This window comes from Lampris incognitus, chromosome 8, assembly GCF_029633865.1.
Source record: "Lampris incognitus isolate fLamInc1 chromosome 8, fLamInc1.hap2, whole genome shotgun sequence".
Lineage (NCBI taxonomy): Eukaryota > Metazoa > Chordata > Actinopteri > Lampriformes > Lampridae > Lampris > Lampris incognitus.
Genome location: NC_079218.1, coordinates 23,462,530 through 23,488,653, shown reverse-complemented (window position 1 = coordinate 23,488,653; position 26,124 = coordinate 23,462,530). Strand labels below are relative to the sequence as shown.

The following is a 26,124-nucleotide window of genomic DNA, read 5'->3' as shown; positions in this document are numbered from 1 at the left end:
CATTTTCTACGATACAGTTGGGTGAGTTTAACGCATGTGAATTTTATGGGGGCGCTCTACGATGGCATGTTGAACTTAGTCTTTGCAATTCTCGCGAGATTTAGAGTTGAACAGCCGAAGTCGAAGAAGCGTCAGAGTGCAAAGGAGTCTCAAGCGTAAAACAAAATCGCTCTGAAAACATGTCCGGACGCTCAGTTCGAGCTGAAACTCGAAGCCGTGCCAAAGATGACATTAAGAAGGTGATGGCAGCGATTGAAAGGGTCCGGAGATGGTGAGTGGTCTCCGTTTTTCTTGATTGAGACATCTTGAAAGCGTCCTACCGAAAGTAGCTTTCGCAGAATGACAGTGATCGGCGGGCGACACAGCCAATGGGAATTGCTGGCAAGCCGTTTCCATTCACAATGGTTAATCACAGTCATAAAATTAAAGGTCTTTTTCCGGAGAGAAGAAAACTGCTCCGGTTGTCACGCCGTTTTATCAAACGACCGGCGAGTGAAGCGGAAGTTCGCTCTCCATTGGGCACTTCTCTGTGCTCCTGTTGACCAGATAGATACGAATTGTAAACAAACATACTTCAACCTAATTCAGACGTCAACCTAATGCACTGAGGTCATGCACATAATTGGCCAACAGCGGCCTATATGCTGGTCTATATCACTGATATTCTCTACCGGGTTACTTGAGAAAAATATCTATTGCATGAAAAGCTTTGCTCTCTGGTGATTTGCCGTACAACAGCTGCCAGTCTATGGCCACGCAGATTTACATTGTGACATCACATTGAAGTAATGGGGGCGAGCCTTGAAAGTCCACTTGTTGAAAAAGAACAGCTGCAGTGGCAACAGGCACCTACTGTGGGAAAAAGCATGGTAAAGAAAACTTGGCGAGGTGAGGGAAGGCAAGGGGAGAGAAATGCGATGAGTCCGGGGTGGAACCTCTCCACGTGCTGTTGAAAGCGGCCCGGGGGTGGGGGTAGATGGTGACGACGGTGGTGGTGGTGGGGTGTTGGTCTTTCCACCATTCATTGGTCCAGCGTTCTCCCCCGGCCAGCCTAACTTTTTGTAGTCGATCTATTGCCCCCCCTCCCTTTCTTTTCTTATGCGACGACCTCGCAACGACAGACTGATTTCGGTGTATTTGAATTTCAGTTCAAACTAACTTAACAAGGGGAAATGCAAAGCAGCAGTTAGACAAAAATTGCCACATCGCTGCAGAGGAAGATTTAGAAAAAGCAGCATATCGAGGCACAAGTGGCCACATGCCCCATATTAATTCATTTACTTGGAACCACCAGGGCTAACTGTTGTGCAAAAAGGGAAAAAAGACACTTTTTTTAGATGAATGTGACGTTGGTTGTTGGTAATTAAGGGACACTATAGTGATTATTTTTATTCTGTGTACTTTGTGTTTCAGACTTTGGTATGCTTTGTTAGCTAACGCTGTGATCCTTAGGAATTGCATGCAGACTAATATAATTTTGATACATTATAATGTTGGTATATTCAAAATGACAGCGAATTTACATATTTTGAACACTTTAGTTTGTTGGTAATCTCAATAGCTACTCACAAGTACGAATTTTCTGTGGAACAGTAATAAAGTGCATATAGACAGCATTTTACATCTTCACCATAGTAGTAGCCAAATGCAGAAGAATGAATGCATGAAGTGGCAGGTACATAAAGGAAGCAAAGCTGTTGCCACTGAAGCCCTGTATAGGATCGGCTCTCTTGTGTCATCTTTTTTGAAAGGTGGACAACTGTCTTGCACTGTGGGAAAAACCCTAGGTCTAGCATATTTCTCAAGTATTTGCTTGCTCGGTATGACATCATCCATGGCTATGATAATTCCAGCAGTGTCTGAATTTTCTGCCTTAATTTGTGTAGTGTGGCAGGGCTCATGGGCTCATCCCAGTGCCTGGCCAGTTGGTACATTGCCAGAAAAGATGTCACACCTGTGCTCTGTGCAGAACGTGACTGTAAATCATGTCGTTGGAGAATAACATTCAGTGACTAAGTGGAATGCTTTCTCTGCTCAATCTTTTTCCCCCCTCCATGTTGCATGTTTTCTCCACCACAATCACAGCTGCAGTTGTAGTTGGGAAGCCATACTTATGAGTGACACACCCTCTTCATGTTTTTGCTCTGTACTGAAATAGTTATCCAAATGAATTGAATCGAGTGCAAATGGGCTTGGTATATATCCGTGAAGTTGCACTCCAGTTGCACTCGATTCAATTCCTTTGGATAACCATGACCTGGATGAATGAGAATATTCACAGACCTGTACTGAAATAGGTTTGAGCCAAATGCAGAGTGTGTTTGCGGAATTCCTGCGGATCGTAGAATTAGGCGAGGTTAAAATCAAGATTTTCATGTTGTCACATCACAAAGTGGGACATGTGTTAGCCTAATTGTAAAAGACAGACTATCACACAATGTGCCCATGGCCTACCAGTAGACACGGCATCCATAGTTGAAACTCAGGTTCAGCCATGTTTTTTTGCTTGGCAGTTGGGGAAGATGCTGCTGACACAACAGCACTGACTACCCGGTTTCATTTCAAATAGTTCTCTGGGATTAGTTGTACTCTAACACACATGCAATTACTAGTATTGGTTTTTTAGCAAGATAAGCAACAGTCTTCAGGGTTCTAGCTTTATTGTTAGTGCAGTTCCAAATGCCAGTTATCTAATTATTTAATGCTTATACTAACATGCACAGTTAGTTATGGGCAGTGGTGGATCTAGAGATTTTTTCCTGGGGTGGCAAAGGGGTGGCAAGACTGTGTCCCAGAGGTGGCAGCTGCCACCCCTTGCCACCCTGTAGATCCGTGCCTGTGAGGGGGAGGGGGGTTCTAAATCGGCGACTTCTGTTTGAGATGAGTTTGGTGCGGGTCTCATTGACCTTCACCATGCATGTACATAAAATATACTTTAAAAACATATTATCTGATTTATAAATGGGGTGGCAACAGGGGTGGCAAGACTGTGTCCCAGAGGTGGCAGCTGCCACCCCTTGCCACCCTGTAGATCCGCCCCTGGTTATGGGGGCCGAAAAGTCTGACAAAGTCCACTAGGTTTATCGTAGCTGAAGATATCCTAAAAAGGCCACTGCGTCACAATGTGGACCCACTGTAGACAAGAATAAATTCGGGTCCTGTAAGCTATTTCACCACGAACAAGGCAAATTAGGTAAAATAAGTAGCACTGGACTGGTTTTGAGACATGTCATTCGTGACTTGCATTGTTCATCAATGTCAGCCCAGTTAATTCCCTCACTGTGTAGCCACTATTCACTTTTTGCCAAGTATTCTTGATATTATGTCATCGTCCAGTGCTCTCAAGATGATGGGACATTCATAGATTAACTCTTGTCTTAAATATGTCTTGATGGAATCACAAAGTAGCTTTAAGCCCTTGCTGAAACAAAATGAGCCTTGAGTGCATTATTTGTTAATATAATATTTTCTGTTTTTATTATTCTCAAATTCCCCATTAAATCCAAGATTCATTTCTTTCATAAACCAACTTTTGGTTCCAGATTCATGCAGATGTCTGTGACAAGTTATGTGCTGGTAGATAGCAACTTATACCTGAAGATGTTCATTCAACTCCATCTTTGCTCCACAGTTGGGTTGTAGTACCCGAGTATGGACTTGGTCTTGAGTCCATTCTCAAGCCCACATGTGTACTATTCACAGAGGATTGGGGAATAGTTGCAATCTTACAATACTGTGATTGCAACTATTCCAAATTGGTCACACAAATTTGGATATGAAACCAATCGTTGGTTTTGGTTGTTATGGAGCTGTGCTGTTTATAAGGGTGGGGAATACCTGCAGTCAGTTGACACTGACAAAGTCACTTGGATGAGTGATGAAACATTTCTCCCATTAAACGTTGTGTCCACATGAACTGATTCACCGTTCTGTGATTTCCTTACCTGGATTATTGAGCATGCATTAAGACAATTTGACTCAACTATGCTATATTTTGTGTAGGGAGAAGAAATGGGTAACTGTTGGTGATACGTCTTTGAAAATCTTCAAATGGGTGCCTGTGGTTGACACCAAGGAGGTAAACTAAATATCTGACTTATTTTTACAAGTATGTTAATGCTGTTAGATTTCAGAGGTTTATATTCACTGAATTCACCTGGATTGCCTCCCTGTCTATTGCAGAAAGATGAGAAGATTATGCAAGGAACATTAAGAGAGCTGAAAAACTTTGATGGTCCACCCTCTGACAACACAAACTCGGCCCTGCTGGATTTCCATGGTATTGTTGCATCACACCCTGGCCTGAATATCATCTGAAGACTGATTACATTGGGTATATTTAGATAGGTGTCAATATATAAAAAGTATATTATTCATTTCAAAGCATTGGGGGCCAATTTTACGCTATATTTTTTTCAACCTTTTTTTCCATCTAGTTAATGATTGCTGAGTATACATTCTTTTTTTCCACCGATGCCCCTTTTCTCAATCATATTGTTACACATATTCAGTTGTTGGGCAATGGAGGGCTTGAGGGTTAAGAGCCTTATTTAAGTTTAAGAGCACAGTTAAGGTAGTTGTTTAAGGAAGTTTGTACATTATATTATTTTCTGTCAAGATTTTCTCAGCACATTTATGGGAAACCCATTCCCCCTAACCCTGCAGTTCATGGCTTGAACAAGTGGGGCAAATGGGCCTGGGTCCTCAAGAGATTGGTTGTAACTCATTTGCACATGTGCAAGTTTGAAAAAGAAAATAGTGCCTAGACTGAAGCGTTTCATCATTTATTGATATAGAGTCCACCATTGCAGTCTCTGGAGCTATGTTATTGTTAAGAGGCCTTAAAATGCTGTCTCTATTAGTGCTGGATGTTGTTTCAGAATCGGCACTACATGTGCAATAGTTGTATAGCAGTGGATGCAATGCAAGGCAAACTGAGCCTATCAGTCATATTAGGCTAAAAATAAATCCTTCAGGGTCTGCTTTTTATGACTACTCTTGAAGAAAAATATTGTAGCACATCTGACAAATGTTAATTGTTATTCAATTACTTTTTGGACAATTGGCTTATTTCGCCTCAGAAAAATCACCCTAGTCATTGCTAGAGTGATAAATTCTCTGCAAGTGAAGCTTTGAACATTAAAAGCTAGTATGTCTGGTGAAATTGCATAGCTCCTCTTTTTCATTAATATCGCAGTACATATTGCAAAAACCAAAAATATTGTAATTTTGATTCCCCCCCCCCCCCCCCAGTATTGTTCAGCCCTTGACTCTGTTGATGTGAGGATCTCATAGGTACATTCACTATTTTATGTGTGTTTGAGACACAATATTTAGTACTCCTCTCAGCTCATCTCATCATCAGCCACTTCTCCGGAGTCGGATCGCGGTGGCAGCCAGCTAAGTAGGGCACTCCAGATGCCCCTCTCCGCAGCAACACCCTCCAGCTTCTCCTGGGGGGATCACCCCAGGAGAATATTTAGTACTATAGTAGCAAATTGATGCAACATCCCCACCAACTAACTTACTAAAGCCCTTGCAATGGACGCCCCTCATAACAACTGAAACACAGAAAAACACAAGTATATTTGGTTAGGAGCTTTAAAACAACTAGGCAAAACATTCAGTCATGAAAAATTTGGAACTGTTTTCTAGTTTGCACCGTAGCTGAGGTTAGCCATATGAGAATTTCAAGATTTGATTTTTGAAGGCTGCGTTTGGGTTGGAGGGGCTCATCTGCTAGTTAATTCCCCATGCCTAGGTTGCCACCTCGGGCCCTTCTGAAATTGATGGAACCAAGCTAGTAACACTAATGATATTAATAAATGTGCAAATTCAATTAATGGTGAGCTTTTTTCCCGAACATTGCGTGTCTTGTGTTCATCCTCAGATGAGACCAGCAACCAGAGCTCTTTGTCGGACACCTACCAGCCTAAAGTGGACAGTAGTAGTAACTCTAGCCCACAGCCCAGTGAGCCAGTCAGTCCTGCTCACACAGCCGACTTGCGCACAGACAATTCACAACCTCCTACGCTTGGACAGGAGACCTTGGAGGGTGAGATGTTTACATTCTTCATTTGCTTTTCCTGCACTAACTCGGTTGCCCTCCAAAAGGCAATATCCCCCAGTTTAGAGATTCCTGGACAAGACTTATGACATCTTGCATCTTGTTCAATAAGCCAGTGTATATTTCCCATGCGAAATATATATGATCATGCTGTTTTCGTTTCATGTTTGAATATTTACAGCTGCTCACGTTAGCTTATATTATCCATCACTGTGTCTGTCTCTCTTAATTTTTCAGCAGTGTAAGTGAATGCCGATTTGTAAAACTGTTTACTTTTCATTATCATCCCTACTGAAAGCCAAAATATGTCCAAACTATCACAGCTAATAATCACTATTATTCACTACTGGTAGCCTATCAATTACTGTGGTATGGTACTAGTGCAGTTTTCACATCCCTTGCCATGGATGACAGGAAAACAAACTAACACACACACACACACAAAAAACCGAAACCCCAAATCCTGTCCTCTAAAAATAATCAAAGTATGATCATTATTTAGTCCTGCAAGGGTATATGCTGGTCTCCATATATTCAGAGCAGAGTGTAAGCGCGGAAGAGAAACTGTGACGTAGCAATATCATCTGTTGACGTAGGAGTAACGTTGTTGTTGCATCTTCAAACCTGCTCTACACCGAAAAAAAAATTCAGTGTTGTGACTCATTGCTTCAAGTGGATTCGGGACAGAAGGACTTTGTTGTATTTATGGTTCCCAGCCAGTGCTTACCTTAACATTAAAAGCTAGCTCCTATCATTGCAACACAAAAAGTTGAATCAGTTCGACTGGACACAACATTTAACATTTATTGAACGTTGTGTCCAGATGACAGATTTAATGTATAAATGTTGTGTCCAGATGAACTGATTCAACTTTGTGATTTCCTTACCTGGATTATTGAGCATGCATACATACCACTGATTCAGTGATTCTGCATTAAGTATGCACAATGGGAAGTTGATGAAAATGTTTTTGGACCGAAGTAGAGGGCTGCATTGGGATTGGGATCCTGCGGGACCCAATGCCAATCTCACGGGAGCGGGCGGTTTTAACTTTACTGTGGGTGGGAGCGGGCGGTCAAAAAATAAACTGCGGGTCCCGCGATTTAGCTAGCGCTAACAAGAAAGACGGAGTCAGCAGATGAAGTTGAAAGGAAACTCAAAGTTGGTCATTACAATATAAAAACAAAGCAAGGAAGTCTGATATTTGGAAAAATTTCTCAGTTGTGACAGACAAAGATGGAAAAGAACTGGACTTTGGTAGCTGCGACAAATGTGCAAAAGTGTTGATGTACAACGGGCACAAGTCCAGCACCTCTAGGTTGAGTTAACATACCTGCTCCATTCTCCCCGGTCAGGGTAAGCTGTCTTTCAAAGACGAAGCACTTCTCTCTGCACATATTAAACAAGATATAATCGAGAAAGGTGTTGCACTTTGCTGTAGAGAAATTCAGCCGTATGACTTCGTTGCCAGGAAGGCTTTGTTGACATAGTTCAAGACGTTTTTAATGTAGCCACTAAATACGGCAATTTGATGTAAAATATGTTTTACCTCACCCAACCACTGTATCCAGACATGTGGAGGGGAGAGCTCAGGTACTGCAGGCGTCAGTGGCAACAGAGATAAAGCCCATCACTGAAACATGGATGTGCCATCACACCAGATATATGGACTGAGGATTACCACAAAACATCATTCATATCCAGCACCATCCATTACACAAACAACGATTTCGGTCTCGTTTCAAGGGTGTTGTTTGCGGCTCCCTTCGAAGATGGTGTGTCAAAACCAGGAGAGACATCAGGGACCTGCTGTTTGGGAAACGCCAAGCGTTTGGAACAGACGCGTCACTGCTAGTTGGCCGTGTTGTGTTTGTCACTGACCGTGGAGCCAACATAGTTACTGCCCTTATTTATTTTATTTTTTTATCAGCTGAATAAAAAACTTTGCAAAGCAGTCGATTCGTTTTTCGGTTGATTTTAAAGGTGCAGTATTTTTGATAGTACAACAACGTGTCATGTATGAATGCAGAGGAGGAGAGCAGAATAGTGGAGCACTACTCCTGATCAGTGCGTTAACAGACACAGGGAAATGTAAAACAACCTCAGCAACACAAACAACGGAGGTTCTAAAATAATAAGTCAAATAAACAGTTTAATTTTGCCCTAGATAGAATGGGTGTACTTATTGCACTGGAAGATCTGTAATTATGCACTAGTATCAGTGTAATTATGCACTAGCATGTGATTTAGCTCCGTTATTACTGACACATATAGTACATCCCTTTATTTATAGTACACAGTAAAATAATGTGTTTTTCCTGTGGGATGGGAGAAGACACAAAATCAATTGAATTCTACTGTGTGGGCCTGAATGGTCAGAATGTTTGCAGGAGCGGGCGGCAGTGGACAAGCACATTGCGGGAGCGGGTGGGAGTGTAACATGCACCTTGCAGGTGCAGGTGGTAATGGTAAAAAATCCAGCGGGAGCGGGATTAAGAAAACAGTCCCGCGCAGGGCTCTAGACCAAAGTTTGCTGCCAGTAATGGTCAGCTGGCTTGTCAACAAACTGTTCTTGCTTTTCCCAAGACATACAACCATATCGTTATCAATTTTACGCTGACCAGTGTATATATAGTATATTAGAAAACGATATTGTTCAGTCCAGTGGAGGACTGAGAAGGTTTAGCAGCCTATTTTATGGTGTTAAAACTGATTATAACCTCCAAGAGAATCATTGAACCAACACAACTTACTAGCTCTGTGTGACACACCAGTGCTGCTTGATGTTATGGTGAACACTGGAAAAAGTCCTCGCTCAAACTGTGCAAAGAGGGTGTGCTGTAGATTATAGATGTACAAAGATTGTGATGCTGGGATCCTAAGGTGGCTTAAACAAAAAAATTGAAATTGTAATAGGATATTATTCCAGGATAGCTTTGGGTTAATATAAGATAATTATGGTCAGTTTATTTTGTTTCATGCCAAAATGGAGCTAATTATGTTATAGAAAGTTCAACGCTTTATTGAAAATTGCTTTTTTTTCTCCCAACCACAACAGTTGTGGTTGTGTTTTTTTCTGGGTAAGGTTTTTATGCTCATCCTTTGTTTTCAGACCCATCATTACCATGCGAAGAAGCTGATGAACCTCCGACATTGATCAAAGAGGATCTCTTGCCCGTCACTGCTCAGGTAATGATTATATATATATATATATATATATATATATATATATATATATATATATATATATATATATATATATATATATATATGAACCCACAACATCAACATATGCTGTAAAGACTTATCAAGATTTAGGACATGGTGTCTGCTTAAGAAATGACTTCCTTTCCCGCCTCCTCTGGAAATTGTGTTGGAACAAGACCAATTCAGTTGCATAGTCACCCTGTTATTTCTCCAAAAGGAAGAAGAGGACTTCTCGGGGGCTCCACCACTGAAGAGAGTTTGCACTGAACAGAACTCCACTCTGCCGGTCTCTACAATGAGATAACACACACTGTTCCTCAGTCACCACTATGCATTGTATCTCCTTTCGTCATTTTCTGAAACCCCCTCTTTGCTTTCAGTAAGAATATATATACCAACAGGCAAATTTTAAGTTTTAACTTTTGATTTTGTATCTTTATTCAAAATTATCATACATAGTTGACTTCAAACTTATTGAAATCACGAGGTGATGCATAAAATGTATCACTTTCCATGAGATAATGGCACAATTGTTGGTGCTTTTGAACACGGTTCCCATCTTTATCTCACTAAATTGTCATAATATTTTGTCATTTTAACCATAAATACCCACATTCTCTTGTCTGCACATCTACTCTATACCACACCAGGGTAATTTAAAACAGATTATTGGGCTTTGCATAGTTCATATCACACAAAATGATGGTTGACTTAAGTTTTTTTCTCAAAAGCACCAGAAAACAAAGTTTCACGGTGTTTTTAAGTTTGTAAACTTTTGTGAGGAGTTGAAAGGTAAAAACTTAGTAGACATGGTATAATTTTTATTTGTCTGTCGACTTTTGACAAATTGTAAAGGGGGGGCACTATCTGCTTAAAACTTGTGTAGGTTTTACCTGTTTGAATTGATGTAAATATCCTTAAATTAAAGGCAACTTGCTATTCTCAAACAACAAACTGGTCTTGGTACCCAAACAGACAAATTCAGAGGAAAAATGCTTTATGCTTTGGACCTCACTATACTTACCAAATAATTTCAAATGGGGTAAGTTTTCTCCACAAAGATATCCTTCAAGGCGTCCAGGTGGTGTAGCGGTCTATTCCGTTGCCAACACGGGACTCGCTGGTTCGAATCCCCGTGTTACCTCCAGCTTGGTCGGGCGTCCCTACAGACACAATTGGCCGTGTCTGCGGGTGGGAAGCCGGATGTGGCTATGTGTCCTTGTCGCTGCACTAGCGCCTCCTCTGGTCGGTTTGGGCACCTGTTCAGGGGGAGGGGGAACTGGGGGGAATAGCGTGATCCTCCCACATGCCACATCCCCCTGGTGAAACTCCTCACTGTCAGGTGAAAAGCGGCTGGCAACTCCACATTTAGTGGAGGAGGCATGTGGTAGTCTGCAGCCCTCCTCGGATCAGCAGAGGGGGTGGAGCAGCGACCAGGACGGCTCGGAAGAGTGGGGTAATTGGCTGAATACAATTGGAGAGAAAAGGGGGGAAACCCCCCCCCCAAAAAAAGATATCCTTCAAACATTGCTCTGTTGTTGGGCTGAAGCAGCATGCTTGGACTTTTTACTGGTTATGTCTTTCTCTGTCCACCAATGGACTTGTGTGGACTTGTGTGAGGTCAGTTAACCGTCACATTGTCCTTGTATCAGATGCTGAGGAGGAAAAAGGAGCGGTTTCTTTGTAGAATACAGAAAAATTATGGTCGGAGTGAACAATGAGTGTTGAGCAGAGCATTTCCCTCTTAACAGTGCTTTGGTGGTTTGGACATGTCACTATGGAAAGCAACTACTGGATGATGTGACATCTTTCTGTAAGGTAAAATGACAACATATTTAGACAGATGTATAGACGAACCTGCCTTAGAAGCAAGAACCACTGCGGTTATCCTATTTAAGGTGAGAGGAATACACCAGTTAGCTTTGGTATTGTAGGTTATCACGGTGACTGGAGGTAATGCCTACCACTTTGGCAGGCAGTTAATGGTCCATAATGTTTTTCTCACCTATAGAAATATAATTGATTGGTAATAGTTAGTGAGTTTACTGAATGTCAGCCACTGTTGGTTGTGAATTACAAAGTTAGTTTCCTACTCTGCTTTCAGAGCCGAATGTAAGCCAAGCAACCAGTATGTATGAGCTTTTCTTCTCCACTGCTGTAAAAACTGGAGGAATGGCCTTTCACAATGAGCAGGAAGCTGACTTTTTGGGCTCATAGGTTGTGTGTTTGACCACATTTTCCCTTCCTTAAGACACACCTGCCTATACCCACCCGGGTATGATCCAATCAAAAAGCTATTTTTTGACTCTAAACCCAACCAAGGAATCTGTTACCCCAAGATTGTGAGTCAACCTGCCCACATGACTCCTGCAAAACTTAGGGAGCCTTTTGATGGCTTCAATTCTGGATGCATTTCAGTACATCTTGCTAGTTATTAATAGCTGTGCATCTCAGGCTTCAATACATTGACCTGTCACAGAAAGTTGAATCAGTTCATCTGCACACCATGTTTAGTGGGAGAAACTTTTCATCACTCATCTGAGTGACTTCTTCAGTAGTCACTTAGATGAGTGAACTTCCTGTGATTTCCATACCTGGATTATTGAGCATGCATAAAGACATTGACCTATCGTTTTCAGAAACCCAAAGAAGCACTTGTGTATTTCAGCCTCATTGTGTTTTGTGTCATGTTTCTCTTGACTGATTGATGGGAAATGAATGAATCAGAATAGAATAGACACTGAAGCTTGTATATGCTCGCAATGATTTCTATTTTGAAAATAATATATACAGATGATGCTGATTTCTGAAGTAACGGTTTAGAAATTTTTATGAATGCAAATGTTAGGTGTAACAAAAAGTAAATGTTGTGTATAATGTTAAAAGACTTTATGGTTTGGAAACTAAAGCATAATTCCATGAGCATGGATTAGGTTATCAAACCAGTCTGCAGATTTATAATAGGCTATAATAGGTTTACAATGACAGGGGATGAACATGCCCCATGAAAGAGCTGCCTTTTTTAAGGCTTTAGGAATATGAATCTGTAAATGAGTTGTTTTCATTTTGTTTAAAATTTAAGACTTCTTTTCTATTCCATTGCAGTTTTAAAATGCAGATCATATCCTGAAAGAATGGGTTTGAGTCGTTTTTCTCATTTGCTTTTATTCATAAAATGATACATGCCACGATAACTTGGACAAATTAACTGTGGCAGAGTAATTGGTTAAAACGCTAAAACCAAACCACTAGTAATCTATCAGATGGCCATCTCATGGTCAGCGCACAAAGTAATCCACAAGTCAAACACACAGTTAAGAGTTTCCAAATCTGCATACGAGCTTGACTTTTGCAGGTTTTCTGTATAAATGTAGAAATGAGTGGACAGCTTTGATTTATATGCATCTTTGCGGTTGGCATATTAACAGTCAATTGGCAGTGCTAACAGTTTCTGGATTAACACATAATATACTAGTTAGAAACCTAAAAAGCCAGCTTCTGTTATTCTGAGCTACCTTTTTTCTCACCACAGAAGGTTTCAAGTTGCCATTTGTCTGTTTTTCCCAGAAAGAAGGCTACAGTTCGAAACCCATTGATATTTCAAATATTTGTGACAATATTCATACCAGAAACCAAAGAAAATTTAATGTCTTTTGAAACTAATGTCTACTCTTTTTTTTCTTTCTAACAAAATCCATAACCCCCCCTCCTGCAATCTGGTGTAATATGTGAAACCACACAAAGCAATAGTCGGATGGGGTGGCCGGGTAACATTGCAGTCTATTCTGTTGCCTACCAACACGGAGACCGCTGGTTCGAATCCCCGTGTTACCTCTGGCTTGGTCGGGCGTCCCTTCAGACACAGTTGGCCGTGTCTGCACGTGGGAAGACGGATTGTTCGGTATGTGTCCTGGTTGCTGCACTAGCGCCTCCTCTGGTCGGTTGGGGCGCCTGTTCAGGGGAGAGGAGGAACTGCTGGGAATAGCATGATCCTCCCACGTGCTACGTCCCCCTGGTGAAACTCCTCACTGTCAGGTGAAAAGAAGTGGCTGGCGACTCCTCATATATCGGAGGAGGCATGTGGTAGTTTGCAACCCTCCCTGGATCGGTAGAGGGCTTGGAGCAGTGACCGGACAGCTTGGAAAATAGGGTAATTGGCCAAGTACAATTAGGGAGGAAAAAGGGGGAAAAAGCCCCCCCCCCCAAAAAAAGAGCAATAGTTGGGACAGATGTCATGTTTTGGAGAATAGATGTCGTGTTTTGGAGAATGAAAGAGTAGATCTAGGGTTATTGGGCCAAAGAAAAGACTTCTTCCTTCCCCAGTGGATTAGCAGGTCTCTAGCATCAGCAATTTTATCCTGCTATGACTAGAAAACCCTTTATTTTATGTTATGTTGAAGTAAAAGTAGACCCCGCTCTCTTTGTGAACAAGATGTGTGAGCTAGAACGTGCAGCCGTGACTCTTCTTTGGATGTCTGTGAAAGCTTGGGACATCTGAATTTGAGGAGTTCCTCCCATCCTTCCTCACAGGTTTACTTAAGGTCAGTCGTTTTAATACAGGAAGCATTTATGAGCAGCTATGTCGAATATCATTCCCCAGATTTTTTTGTTAGGATTCACGTCTGGGCTGTGTGAGCCGTGTGTGAATCCACTCCAGTTTTGAGCCGCCCAGCACAAGTCGCTGCTCTTATTTACGGTCTTTGGCACTCTAAAGCAGTTTCCTCCAAAGCGTTTGAATTTTTTTCCCCCAACTCAGTCATTACCTCCATCCCTAAAAGCCTTCCTACTTCTGCCACATCATGCTGTCACCACCCCGCTCAGGGAGAGGAGGGAGTTAGTTTGGCAATAAGGTTGTGCTCAGTTTCTCCCAAATGCCATTTGAATTACATCTGAAAAGTTAAAAAAAAAAAAAATCATCGGACCACAGACTCATTTGCATCATGCTCTCGGAGGCTTTCACCCCAGTTGCTGTAATGTGCCCTTCGTCAAGCCACTCAGTCGCACAATTCATGAAGTGATGCTCCTCGCTTTTTTATTTTCCTATGACTGTGGCTTCTCCTGCCAAGATCGCTCTCCTCACATCCAAGCACCACTGTGGTTGTGTTTGTTGGCCTCCCTGGGGATCCGTCTGGTTCAGTTGCTCATTTTGGTTGTGCAGCCGTCTTTTAAGAACTCTTCAATAAGCGTGGCTAGCTCTGTATAGCTGCTGTTAGCAGGTTAACGGAGTTTACCATGCTCTCTACAATGTCAGTTCCCAACCCATAAGAACTTGTTTTATGTCGTTGTCCGAATCTCTGCCTCGTCAGCTAGTTTTAATCAAATGAATCTTCAACACATTGGGCAACATATTACGGCATATTTAAGTGCAAGTGTTTTTCATCAGTTTTTAAGGTAGAAATACCTTACACCTGCATGCATATACAAGCGACGTTACTAAACTACTGAAATATGATGTGCAATTTGTGCTGATGAGACTAATGCATTTTTTAAAATAAAAGTACATCAACAGCTTTCATTCATGAACAATAGGTAAGCCATAGAAATGTTGATTTTATTCACCTCTATTGATGATGCATGATATCCCAAGCTGTTGACTCTACTTGACTGAATTTCGGATACAGAGAATTTGATGACTTCCTGTAGCCACCGTACAAAAAGGCTTTGTATAAATGGAAATATGTGGAATAAAAATGGCGCTCACCGATTTGTCATTTGTCAGATACTTGCATTTAAATTGTGCTTAATTCCTACAATTGGTTTTCTAGTCTTATTTTTCATCTAGAATTTTTTCAAACTAAAACTGTATTTGTTTCAATTTCAGTTTGTGAATATCCCCTTTTAGCTTATTTGAAAAAACAATTAAAAAAGGACCAATAAAATAAAAAAGTGCAAACCTCTTGAATTGAAGAATTCAAAATAATTTCTCATATCAGTCAAACAGGAAGGATAATGGATATGTTATTGTCAGATTTACTACTGTGTTTGATCAGCCAGTAACTAGAAGATCCTTCAAACAGTTGCTTATGAGACATCCCAAAACCCATCAAACTCAGTGAAGGAAAGATCCCTTGCTTTAAGTATTTTCTTTAGCTCAGGAAACCTAGTAATATCATGTGAACGTAAGATCACTGATCATCTTTTCCTCCCAGTAAACCTCACTGGGAGCAACAAAGAGATGCAAACAAGAATAACATATCTGCATTGTTTTCAAGAATGAAAGTATGGTATCTCACTTGTAGTAGGATGCACTCGCAGGTTTCCAAAAGATTTCTGAGACGTTTTCCCTTAACAACTCGATAAAGATTTGGAAAGAAATGTGAAGGGGGGGGGCAAAAGAGCTTAGTCAGTGACATGAAATATTACTGAGAAAATAATCTGTCCAAGACACGAACCATTTTATGTGTGTGTGTGTTGTAGAATGGAGAAGGATAATTATTTGGAGAAAAACAAAAGATATCATATGAGGACAGGGTTACAAATTCAGTGTGACTGCGTAGTGGGGTGGGGGCAATTTGAGGAGATGGTCAGTACTTCCCAAAACGTTTGTGTGTGTGTGTGTGTGTGTGTGTGTGTGTGTGTGTGTGTGTGTGTGCGTGTGTGCGTGTGTGCGTGCGTGCGTGTGCACACACACACATAGGCCATGTATTTTACGGGAGTCTAACTTGCAACTTCATTATAACTTGGATTTTAGATATGGAAATCTCAACATTTATTAAAGCACCAACATGCAAATATCAAACGTCAGATCAAAGACGTGACCTCTGTCATGATGAATAAATGGGAATTTCAAATTATACTCTAATCATATAATCACATAAAGATGAATCAGTTCATCTGGACACCGGTGTCCAGATGAACTGATTCATCTTTATGTGATTTTCTTACGTGGATTATTGAGCACGCATGAAGACATAATTATACAAATTATATTCTACTGGGCTACAAATACACATGATGGCCAGCAGATGGTGGTATTGTTCTCTGTACACGGCGCTGAGGAATCGTATAACGAGACCAAGGCACTTGATCGGTACTGCACGCTGTAGAGTGGCGCCCCTAATCCTTAGTCGTTATCGCCACCTTGTGCTTTGGCGGTAACTCACAATACAAATTAAATTTGAAGAGCTGCACCTTTAAGAACATGGTCGAGTACTGTTGTATTCTCTTACGTTTTTGAAATCACTCTTATTTAAGAGGTCTCTATATCAAAGCGGGCCAGAAAGTGAGGGCCATAAGTAAGCCGGTTCCCTGAAACTGCATAAATAATTGTGCCTTAATTTATGTCAAAAACTTTATTTCTGCAGCTGTCAAATATAAACTAATATTGCAAGGCAACAGAGTTCTCCTCGTTCTCCGTAGACATATCAGATATTGTATAATCTTTTCATATTATATCACAAAATAATTAATGTAATAAAAAATAATTCAAATAAAAAGTACATGCGTAGAGTAACAAAATGTATGTACATGAATACAAACACAAGAGTATATGCGACTAAAAATATTTAGATTTTCACATACGTTAAGGGGTTTCTTTTGGTTTATCTTTTTTACATTATCAAACATTTGTTCCAAGTTAAATTTTAAGTTGAAAGAAAATCTGAGGGGGGGGGGTGTTCGTTTAAAATTTCGTTTTTTTTTTTCGTTTAAAATTTACCACATGAACGTTTGGTAAGTGATTCTTGTTTTACGATGTAATATGAGAGAAGAAGAGTTGTCCCGGAAGAAGAAGAATGCAGAAGACGCAAACTGGGTAGCCGTTAAAACCCAAAGAAGAAGAAAACGACGGATGTGAAGGGTCACGCACGTTTTCCACAGCATGTGCATGTGAAGTTTGCCACAAGCAGCGATGCATGTGGAGATGGGGGAGATATCAGAAAAAGAGCCGGTGCGTCCAAAGATCACCGACGCAAAAGGTATCCTTCAGCAGAACCGTGACTTCCTAGATTTCTTCTGGGACATTGCTAAACCTGAGCAGGATACACGACTGAGGGCTGTCGAAAACCTCGTTAAGTATCTGAAAAGTAGTGAGAAGGTAAGTTGTGTTTTTACTGTTATAAGCCTAACATACTGCTTTTTGGGGCTTTCGTAATACGCAGGAGCACTTTTCCTACTGTTGAGTATACACATATATCCTTCATAACGTTCAAAATGCTGTAATGTCGAAGTAGTACAAACGACCAAAGTGGAACGAGCGCTCTAAAGATCGACTTAACATGTTTTCTAAAATGTTATATTCTATACACGCCTAAGGGCTTAGTCAAGAAACCATTCTACAAAGGGGCTGTCAGAAATGCAAAGATTTCATCGCTAACCTTTCACCAGACCATCTGGAAAATGTCCTCCTTCTCAGAGATACTTTGTAACTTGTAATGCACAATTGTTAGTCAGGGATTTTGGATGGGGGCCCCAAGCCAACCTGAGTCAGGCTGCCAAAAACCCTCAGACTCGATCTCAACGTTTGTATTGTGCCATGCAGAATTATTGGCATGCTTCATTATGTTTACCCATAAAGGAGGTAGAACATAAAATACCCCCCCCCTCCCAAAAGCTGAGCCAAATTCTGTTCTCAGAAATATTCTTGGTTATCATCTATTTTAATTAGCCGGAAAAAAATGAAGTCAGTTTTATTTGTATAGCCCTAAAACACAATTTTGTGCTAGTGGGCTTTACAGTCACAGTTACAAAACGTACAACGTATTATCCCTCCTATCCATAGACCCTTGGTCTGGATTCAAGGTGTTGAGGCTTTGAAGGAGCGTCTTAGTTTTAAACCATATTTTCATTACCACCTTGTAATTGAACATTTTTAGAGTTTGATTTCTTTCAATTTATATTTCTGTTGACATGTAAAGAAGAAACTGAATTGAGAACCTCACTCATAAGAACTACGTCAGTATTTTATGGCAAGGATATACTTTTGTACCATTCCAGCCTACAAACTATCAAGACATTTGCTCCCTCCACGTCTGAACTGTAGGCAGTGGTAGTGGTAGCAGCAGTCACAAAAAAGAAAAGGACTTTTTTTTTAATTGATGGCCACCTTCGGGATCTTTTTTTTTAATGTCCTGAACTTTAAATCTAAATATTATTGGACAGCATATATCGTCATCACCTCATTGGGCACAGCCTTAGAACAAATCACACTATTGTCTTTATGCATGATCAATAATCCAGGTAAGAAAAGCAGTTCATCTGGACTGATTCAACTTTCTGTGAAATCGCACTATTGGATCTGTTTAAGAAAATCCAATACATACAGTTGGATCCCCTGGGTAGGTGGGTGGCAGGTTCCCCAAAGCTACAAGTGTCATCATGCAGATGCTGACTTGTTGGATGAAAATTTCACTTTTTTTTCCCTCCCCATTTCCCTTGGAGTGGTAGTTTACTTCAGTCGGGTGGCCCGCCCCACCAAGATGAGGGCAGCAAAGGGAAACACTGATATATAGATGGCATATTCATACCTAAATGGCTTGTGCCATCTAACACTGCAGTATGCTTGTGCTGTATTGTTGTGAACAAAGTAAGTGACATGGCCTGGGGGTCTGTTCTCCACTCTAGTCGGATGAGTTGGAGTACACCCTTAAGAGGCTGGTGGCTGGCCTAGCACACACCAGAGAGGCTTCACGACCTGGCTTCAGCTTGGCCCTTGGACAGGTAGGTCAGAATAACCACACAAGTTATTATTAATGCAAAGAGAGCATGGTTGTCCTGAAATATGCAAGTAACTAGCAAAATAAAAATAAACTGTTATAAGAGGTTTGTAGTCACCATGAACCTCCAGAGCATCTTCATTGTGCATTGGCATAGTGTCTACCATTGTGCATTGGCATGGAGTGTCTGCAAGTGTCAAGAATTAATAGGAAGTATGTGACCTAAACATTCCACAACAGACTCCATCATTGAAGGTGGAAAATACTTTAATAGGCTCAGCGCCCCAGAACCTTCCTAGAGCGTTGAGATCTGTAGACAGGGATAGTTTCGGAATATGTTTTATATGCGTGTCAGAACATTCAGACACCAGTCTTGCCCTGTTGATGGAGGTATCATTCATAATGCCTGTCTTGCCTTGCTTTGTATGTATTTGTTTGCCTTGCCCTGTCTGTGTTTTGGTGACCCAAATCAAACCACTGGAAACTATGACAGCAGCCATTGCTTAAGGAATCAAGCACTCAAGCCTCTAGATGTCATATGTACACATCAGCTTTTCAAAAAACAGAGTGAACAATAACAGTAATTTCCTCATCCAATGCTCAGTAGACCCCTGCCTGTGTTCTTTGCATCACTTTACTCAAAATTTGCATTTGTGGTCGTATGAAGAGGTTAATGACTTGGAGCCTAATGTATCTTTGAAAAGAGCTGCTCTTGAAGCCATGTAGCCAAAATAATTAGTCTTCCTGGAATTTTTTTGCTTGATGGGATATGATAAGATGTGACCATTATGCAAGTGTTTAGTATTTATTTAATTCATGTGTTTCCTCTTATTTGGTTATGTGCAGATGTGAATGTGACCTAAATGTTTATTTTTTATCAAAACTTTGAGGGCTCTACGGTCCTTTAACAACTTGACCTTTTGTATGAAGTCTTTTTTGGATTTTTTTCTTAGGTCCTGAGTGTATTTGAGGAGATCCCCCTGCAGACTGTACTAGATGACATAAAAGAGAAACACAATTTACAGAAAGTGAAAAAGGTAAGACTTTTGAGGACATATCATATGCTTCATCAATGTCCATGGTTACCAAGCGAGTGGAATATCATTCCTAACCACTTTAGTGCAGTGCACACAGTGGAGAAAGCTATGATACATCGTTGTTTCTTGTGGGGAGCTTCATTAACTAACTCCAAAATCCTTGGTATTTTTTTAGTCATAGTCAAACTTAAAGTGCAAATCCCTGGGATAATTCTGATATGCGTGATGACTATGGTTGGGACACCAGCCAAAGCGACTCACCAGGCCTACACATACACGAACTTTACATACATACACACGTACATATCTGCAATCACGCCCCCCTACCCCCCCATCCCACGCCTTCGCCGCTTTGCACCCCCAGTGTGACAAGCGGGTCTGTGACCAGCGCCCACGGCTGCAGGACCGGATGGCTCATTGCCTGCACTGGGTTCCTCCACCCCCACTCCCCCCTCCCCTGTTGCAAGTCATGAGCTTTCATGTTGTAAAGTGTACTGACTTATGTGCTTATTTTGCTGAGGTTTTCTTTCCTGTTCCCACACTGTACTCCCCACAGGAGCATAGTCTGGGAGTTGCTTTTTTTTCTCCTCCCCTCTCCTCATGTTATGTTGTATTTTCTTCCATCCCCGTCTTCCTGTATTGTATGTATGTTTGTGTATATGTACGGACGGGTTGATGGTTAATTTCGCTGGCACTTGTGTCCAGTGACAATAAAGGTTACTTACTTACTATGGGCCAGAAAACATGTTTACTTTTACGATCCAGGAGTCTCATGATCTTTTCTTTTCAGAAACTAATGAGAAATGCCTTGTTTGGGAACTACTTTGGTGTCCTCGCCTTGTCTCAGTCCAGTCGCCTGTCTAAGGTAAGGAGCAGAGTTTTTGATCGCACAGTGACTAACACTAGGTAAAATAACTGCATGTTCTCCTTTTTAAATGAGGAACGTAAGGATTAGTTCAACAAAAATGTAAACACAGACTGTATGAATTGGAGTGCTCTTATGATATGGCTAGAGTTGGTTACTTCCTATACTCATTTGCCATTGTCAGTTCTTTTTTTATTCCAATCAGACTGTTCTTCCAGAAATTCTCCAATGATAATTTAAAGTTCATGTCACAAAATTGAAATGAGCACTAAAAATACAAACGCATAAAAAAACAATTTAGGTTAGAACAGTTTATGAAATCATGCACTTGCTGGAAGAAAGTATGAATTGCAAAGCAGTAGCCTGTTGTGTTTTGCTCACTCAGCAGTCTCATCTTTAGGTTTTTGTCCATCTCCTGCAATTGCAGTCATCTTTTCATTTACATTTACTTGGATAACAGGAACCACAGGTGGTGTTGGGGTGTATCCAGCTCCTTCAGAGCCTCTCGGAGCGCAGGGAGCATCTTAAGGACCTGCCCAGTAAGACCATGGCGGACATCCTCTCTGAGGTGACTTGGCTGTACCATCTGTTTTATTGTGTATTTTCAGCTTTGAGTGGCCCTATACCTGGTCCACCATTCAGTTGTAGCTTTACTCTGGTTTTAAGATTAAATGACTGAGCAAGAGTACAATCAATTTCCTTAAAGCTGCAGTAGGTAACATTGAACATTCCAATGCAAATCCTTCCGTCTCTCTTTCTGCTGCCTCGTATCACTCCACTAAGCCCCTCCCACCAAATGACGTCCGCCTCACCCTTCAGCCGCTTACACTCGTGTATAACCAGGAAATGTCAAAGTGAGACTTGTGAAACTTGTATCGTAGTTGATAATCTAACCATGTAAAAATATTTTTTTCAGCGAATCTCTTAGTTGCACTAATATTGTTCCTGTGAAGCAGCCATTTTGAGTTGGTCACCGCAAGCAACCAGCGGGGCAGGGCAGACGCGAATTGATCGCATATACGCGCATCTGAATTTGGAGAACAGCCAATAGGAATGCCCTCTCTCTGAAATGACCCGTGATTGGTTAAAGTTTTCTGTCTCAGGCTAGATTTTTTTAAAGCTTGAATAAAGAGCCAAGAAGAGGTGCAGAAGTCTAGTTTTCTGTCAGACCACTTGAATTACAATATGCTGAAAGGTTGTTATGGAATTTTTGCCTAATGACACCATTAAAAAAACCAAAATTGCCTACCCCAGCTTTATTGAGTTGTTGAACCTGACACTTGTACAACCTTCCTTTGAACTATTTCATACTTATCAGCGAACTTGGAGTCACAGATAATTTGGTATTTTATTCCATACACTTGATGTCATGCTTAACACATGACGTTTTAGATATTATTAACTACTCTCTTCAGACAGGTATATTTCCTGCAGCACTTAAGACAGCTGTCATTAAACCACTTCTGAAGAAGAGTAATCTTGATGCGACGGTTATTGCCAATTACAGGCCCATGTCCAACTTACCATTCCTCAGCAAAATCCTTGAAAAAACAGTTTATTCCCAAGTTAATAACTATTTAATATCTAACAACCTTCTAGGCATTTGTCAATCAGGTTTTCGATCTCACCATAGCACAGAAACAGCACTTATCAAAGTTGTGAACGATCTGCATATGAACACAGATTCTAATAAATTGTCTGTTTTTGTGCTCCTGGATCTCAGTGCTGCTTTCGACACTTGATCATGATATTTTGCTAGAGAGATTAGAAAAATGGGTCGGCCTTTCTGGCCTGGTTCTCAACTGGTTTAGAACATACCTTCAGGACAGGCAGTTCTTTGTGTCTACTGGAGACAAAGTGGGTATAATGCGTGGGCTACCCCAAGGTTTGATTCTTGGACCACTACTATTCAATCTCTGTATGCTCCCACTTGCACATGTTATACAGAAACACAAAATAAATTACCATAATTATGCAGATGATTCACAACTGTACATATCCCTATCTTCTGATTACCTAGCTTCCATACGTTCCCTAATTCAGTGTATTGACAATATGACTTTATGAATGTCAGATAACTTTTTACAACTGAACAAAGACAAGACAGAAATATTTATTTTTGGTGCACAATTGCAGCTCATGTCAGCTCTCTGTCTCTGGAGTGCAAAGGTGAAGCTAGAAATCTTGGTGTAATCATGGACAGTGATCTAAATTTTAAGATTCACATCAATCATTTCACAAGATCAGCCTTCTACCATCTTAAAAAGATTTCAAAACTAAGGGGCTTTCTGTCAATATCAGACTGTGAGAAATTAATCCATGCATTTATAACAAGTAGACTAGACTACTGCAATGGACTATTCACCGGCCTCCCAAAATCAGTTGTGCACCAACTACAATTAATTCAAAATGCGGCAGCACGTGTTCTCACCAGAGCTAAAAAGTATGAGGACATTACACCTGTTCTTAGATCTCTGCATTGGCCCCCCATTAAAACTAGAATTGATTTTAAAATTCTTTTAATTGTATACAAAGCGCTAAATGGCCTTGCACCATGCTATATAAAAGACATGTTAATTCCTTATAAACCAGCAAGAACTCTCAGGTCCAATGGCAGTGGTGTTTTAACCATCCCTCGTGCTAGGTCTAGATCAGGGGAAGCTGCATTTTCTATTTACGCCCCAAGTAAATGGAACACCCTGCCTAAGGACCTGAGAGAGGCCCCCACACTGGACACATTTAAAAGCAGATTAAAAACCTTACTTTTTAAAACAGCCTACAGCTAAATTCATAGTGTGTGTGTGTGTGTTTTATATATTTTGCTATTTTTATATTTTCTGCTCTGTTGTTACTTTTAATTAATCAGTGTTTATGGCACTTTTATTTATTTTACTAACTTAGTTTTAAACTTGTTTGTACTTTTCTAAAAATTTGCCTGTACTTTTATTTATGTATTTTTTGTGAGGGGGGGGATTTATTGATTTCATTGTTTTATTGTTTGCACTTTGTGTTACATTTGTTTGTATGAAAAGTGCTATACAAGTAAAATCTGATTGATTGATTGATTGATACATCATTTTGAACAGATCCGTTGTTAAAAAACAATCACTTTTAGAGTTTCTGACATGAATGTTTCAAAAGTGTTAGATATTTGTAGATGATCTGCCATTCAATATCAAAACCTTTACCCAAACCAGTTTTTAAGCATAGGAATAATTTTGTTATTTCAAGCATTGACAGATAACATTTCAGGATGCAAGTTCCCCTGCCCAAAATGCCAATGTACAATTTGAGTTTTATAAACCTCTCACCATACTGAGCTTATGTGAATGTATTTATGTTAATATTTAGACCCCAGCGGAGGTGTTTGAGGAGGTGTTGATAGGAACCCTGCAGAGTGACCTCTCGTCGGCCTTCAAAACCCCAGAACAGCTGCAGCTCCTCCTGGTGGCCATGCAGCGTTTTCCCCAGTCTCTCAAACCCAAGAAACTTAAGAAGCTGCTGGGCACCGCCACCGTCATCACTGCCGAGAGTGTCCCAAAGTAAGAGCATCTCATACACTTGCAGTGTGAATCTCTTTGCTTTATTCTCTAAATGTACATGATTTAAGATTTTTATCTGAGTTAGTCTAGGTCTAAAATATTCTGGTTCGTTTGTGATGGAGGAGAGATTAAATTCATATTTATTACTTGTTGTATTTGGTTTTGCCCCCCTTGTATTCAGTTTTTATTTTTCCAGGTCACAGTTAGAAATAAAAATACCTCATCCTACCTCAATTCCCATGAGGCAAATTTAAACCACTGCCAGCAATATCTTTCATACACTCACAAGAAAGGAATGTTTCAAGTAAACCAGTATGAACGTTTCATTAAACATGGTCATGTTGAGCCCACCACTGAGATGTTTGCTAGGTATGTCCTGTGTGGGTATGTGTGTTGCTATTGCTCATCCATGTAAAGATCCATATTCAAATATTGATAGACAGGAAGTCAAGAGGTGGGCATTCAACGCATATTGTACAGGGTCTTGTGTGTTTGGTTTGCTTTTATAGATTTTATTTGGAGGTTTACAATGATGACGTGTGGCAAAGGTCCTGAGTAAGATTCAAACCCAGAATGCTCCAATTTAGTCAGATTTATTTGTACAGCCCTAAATAACAATTTAGTCTGAGGGCCTAACAATCATAATGCATTCCGTGCAATGTAAGATGCTTCCTGTAGACCCCCAATTAATGCATCCACTAAAAAAAAACAACCCCAAATGGCACCTTAAGCAGTGTGTGTAATAATTTTCTTCCTAATAGGTTGACAGATGTGCTAAAGATGGCAGCCCACTCTGTAAAAAAGGAATGCCTCCTCCCACCAGTAGCTCTGGACCTGCTAAAACAGTCTCTGCAAGAGGACAGCTTCCAGCTCTTCTGGACAAAAGCCATCGTTGATGGCATGTTTACGGAGCACCCAGGACCAACGCAGTAAGTAACAAGAGGTGTAAAAACCCGGTCCAGAAAGTAAAAACCCTAACTGTGTCTTTACTCCACCCATGTACTAAACCATCAGATTGCACTGACTAGTTTCCCAAATCAGCTGGTTTAATACATGGATGGAGTAAAGACACGTTTAGGGTTTTTACTTTCTGGACCGGTTTTTTTTACACCTCTGGAGAAGTCACTGTTATGTGCACCCATGTTCTACTTTTTGCTCCCTGTTATTTTCTGTCCTTGTCTGTCACTTAATTGTTGGGGCAGCAGCTGTAGGAAATTAAGGGTAGCCCCATAAATAGTGCTGGGAGTCTTCTTCCCAAGGGACAGCACACCCACTTACAGCAAGTTTATTTGTTTATCTAGCTTTATGTTTCTTTTGGTGAATGGGTTTCAGTGTTCCTGTTTTTGCAGTTAGCTTATTTTTATTGTCTCTGCCAGGCGGTAGCCTGGAGGGAAATCATGCGTTTGGTCATGTGTGTGTGTGCACGCATGTGTGTGTTTGTGTGTGTGTGTGTGTGTGTGTGTGTGTGTGTCTGTATGATCAAGAACCTCTCGTGGTTGCAGTACTTCAAAACCTTGGAAAAATGGTTGTTTTTCTGTACATGGGTGCGTGTATCTGTCCGCTACTAATCTCGCATACTACTGGGCCTGTCTGCCTAATAATTTTTGTGTGTGTATTTTTGTGTGTATGATCAAAGACCTCTTGTGGTTGTAGTGACTCAAAACCTTTAAAAAAAAACTGTTTTATACCGCAATTGAGTGCTGCTAACTCAGCTGATTTTTCGCCCAAGTTCAAGCACCGGAGAATGGGAGAT

General features: G+C 40.7%; 2 protein-coding genes and 1 non-coding gene across 3 annotated transcripts in view; all 3 read left to right on the top strand.

The window, feature by feature from the left end:
* Positions 1-119: 119 nt before the first annotated feature.
* Positions 120-10,303, top strand: bcl7ba (BAF chromatin remodeling complex subunit BCL7B a). The gene is made up of 6 exons (XM_056285272.1): positions 120-271; positions 4,003-4,078; positions 4,183-4,279; positions 5,891-6,055; positions 9,180-9,256; positions 9,492-10,303. Exons 1-6 carry the CDS (start codon positions 180-182, stop codon positions 9,576-9,578), a joined length of 594 nt encoding a protein of 197 aa, XP_056141247.1. The 5' UTR covers positions 120-179; the 3' UTR covers positions 9,579-10,303.
* Positions 8,733-8,869, top strand: LOC130117392 (small nucleolar RNA SNORA47). Its single transcript, XR_008810673.1, has one exon. It is a non-coding gene; the product is annotated as a small nucleolar RNA SNORA47 (small nucleolar RNA).
* A 6,768-nt stretch (positions 10,304-17,071) lies between the features above and the next one.
* Positions 17,072-26,124, top strand: part of mybbp1a (MYB binding protein (P160) 1a) — a 44,242-nt gene continuing 35,189 nt past the window's right edge. The window contains exons 1-7 of the mRNA XM_056284758.1: positions 17,072-17,309; positions 18,836-18,931; positions 19,881-19,964; positions 20,755-20,829; positions 21,290-21,397; positions 24,181-24,371; positions 25,133-25,300. Of these exons, the coding sequence (XP_056140733.1) occupies positions 17,124-17,309; positions 18,836-18,931; positions 19,881-19,964; positions 20,755-20,829; positions 21,290-21,397; positions 24,181-24,371; positions 25,133-25,300 (908 nt within the window). The 5' untranslated portion in view covers positions 17,072-17,123. The remainder of the gene's footprint in view (positions 17,310-18,835; positions 18,932-19,880; positions 19,965-20,754; positions 20,830-21,289; positions 21,398-24,180; positions 24,372-25,132; positions 25,301-26,124) is intronic.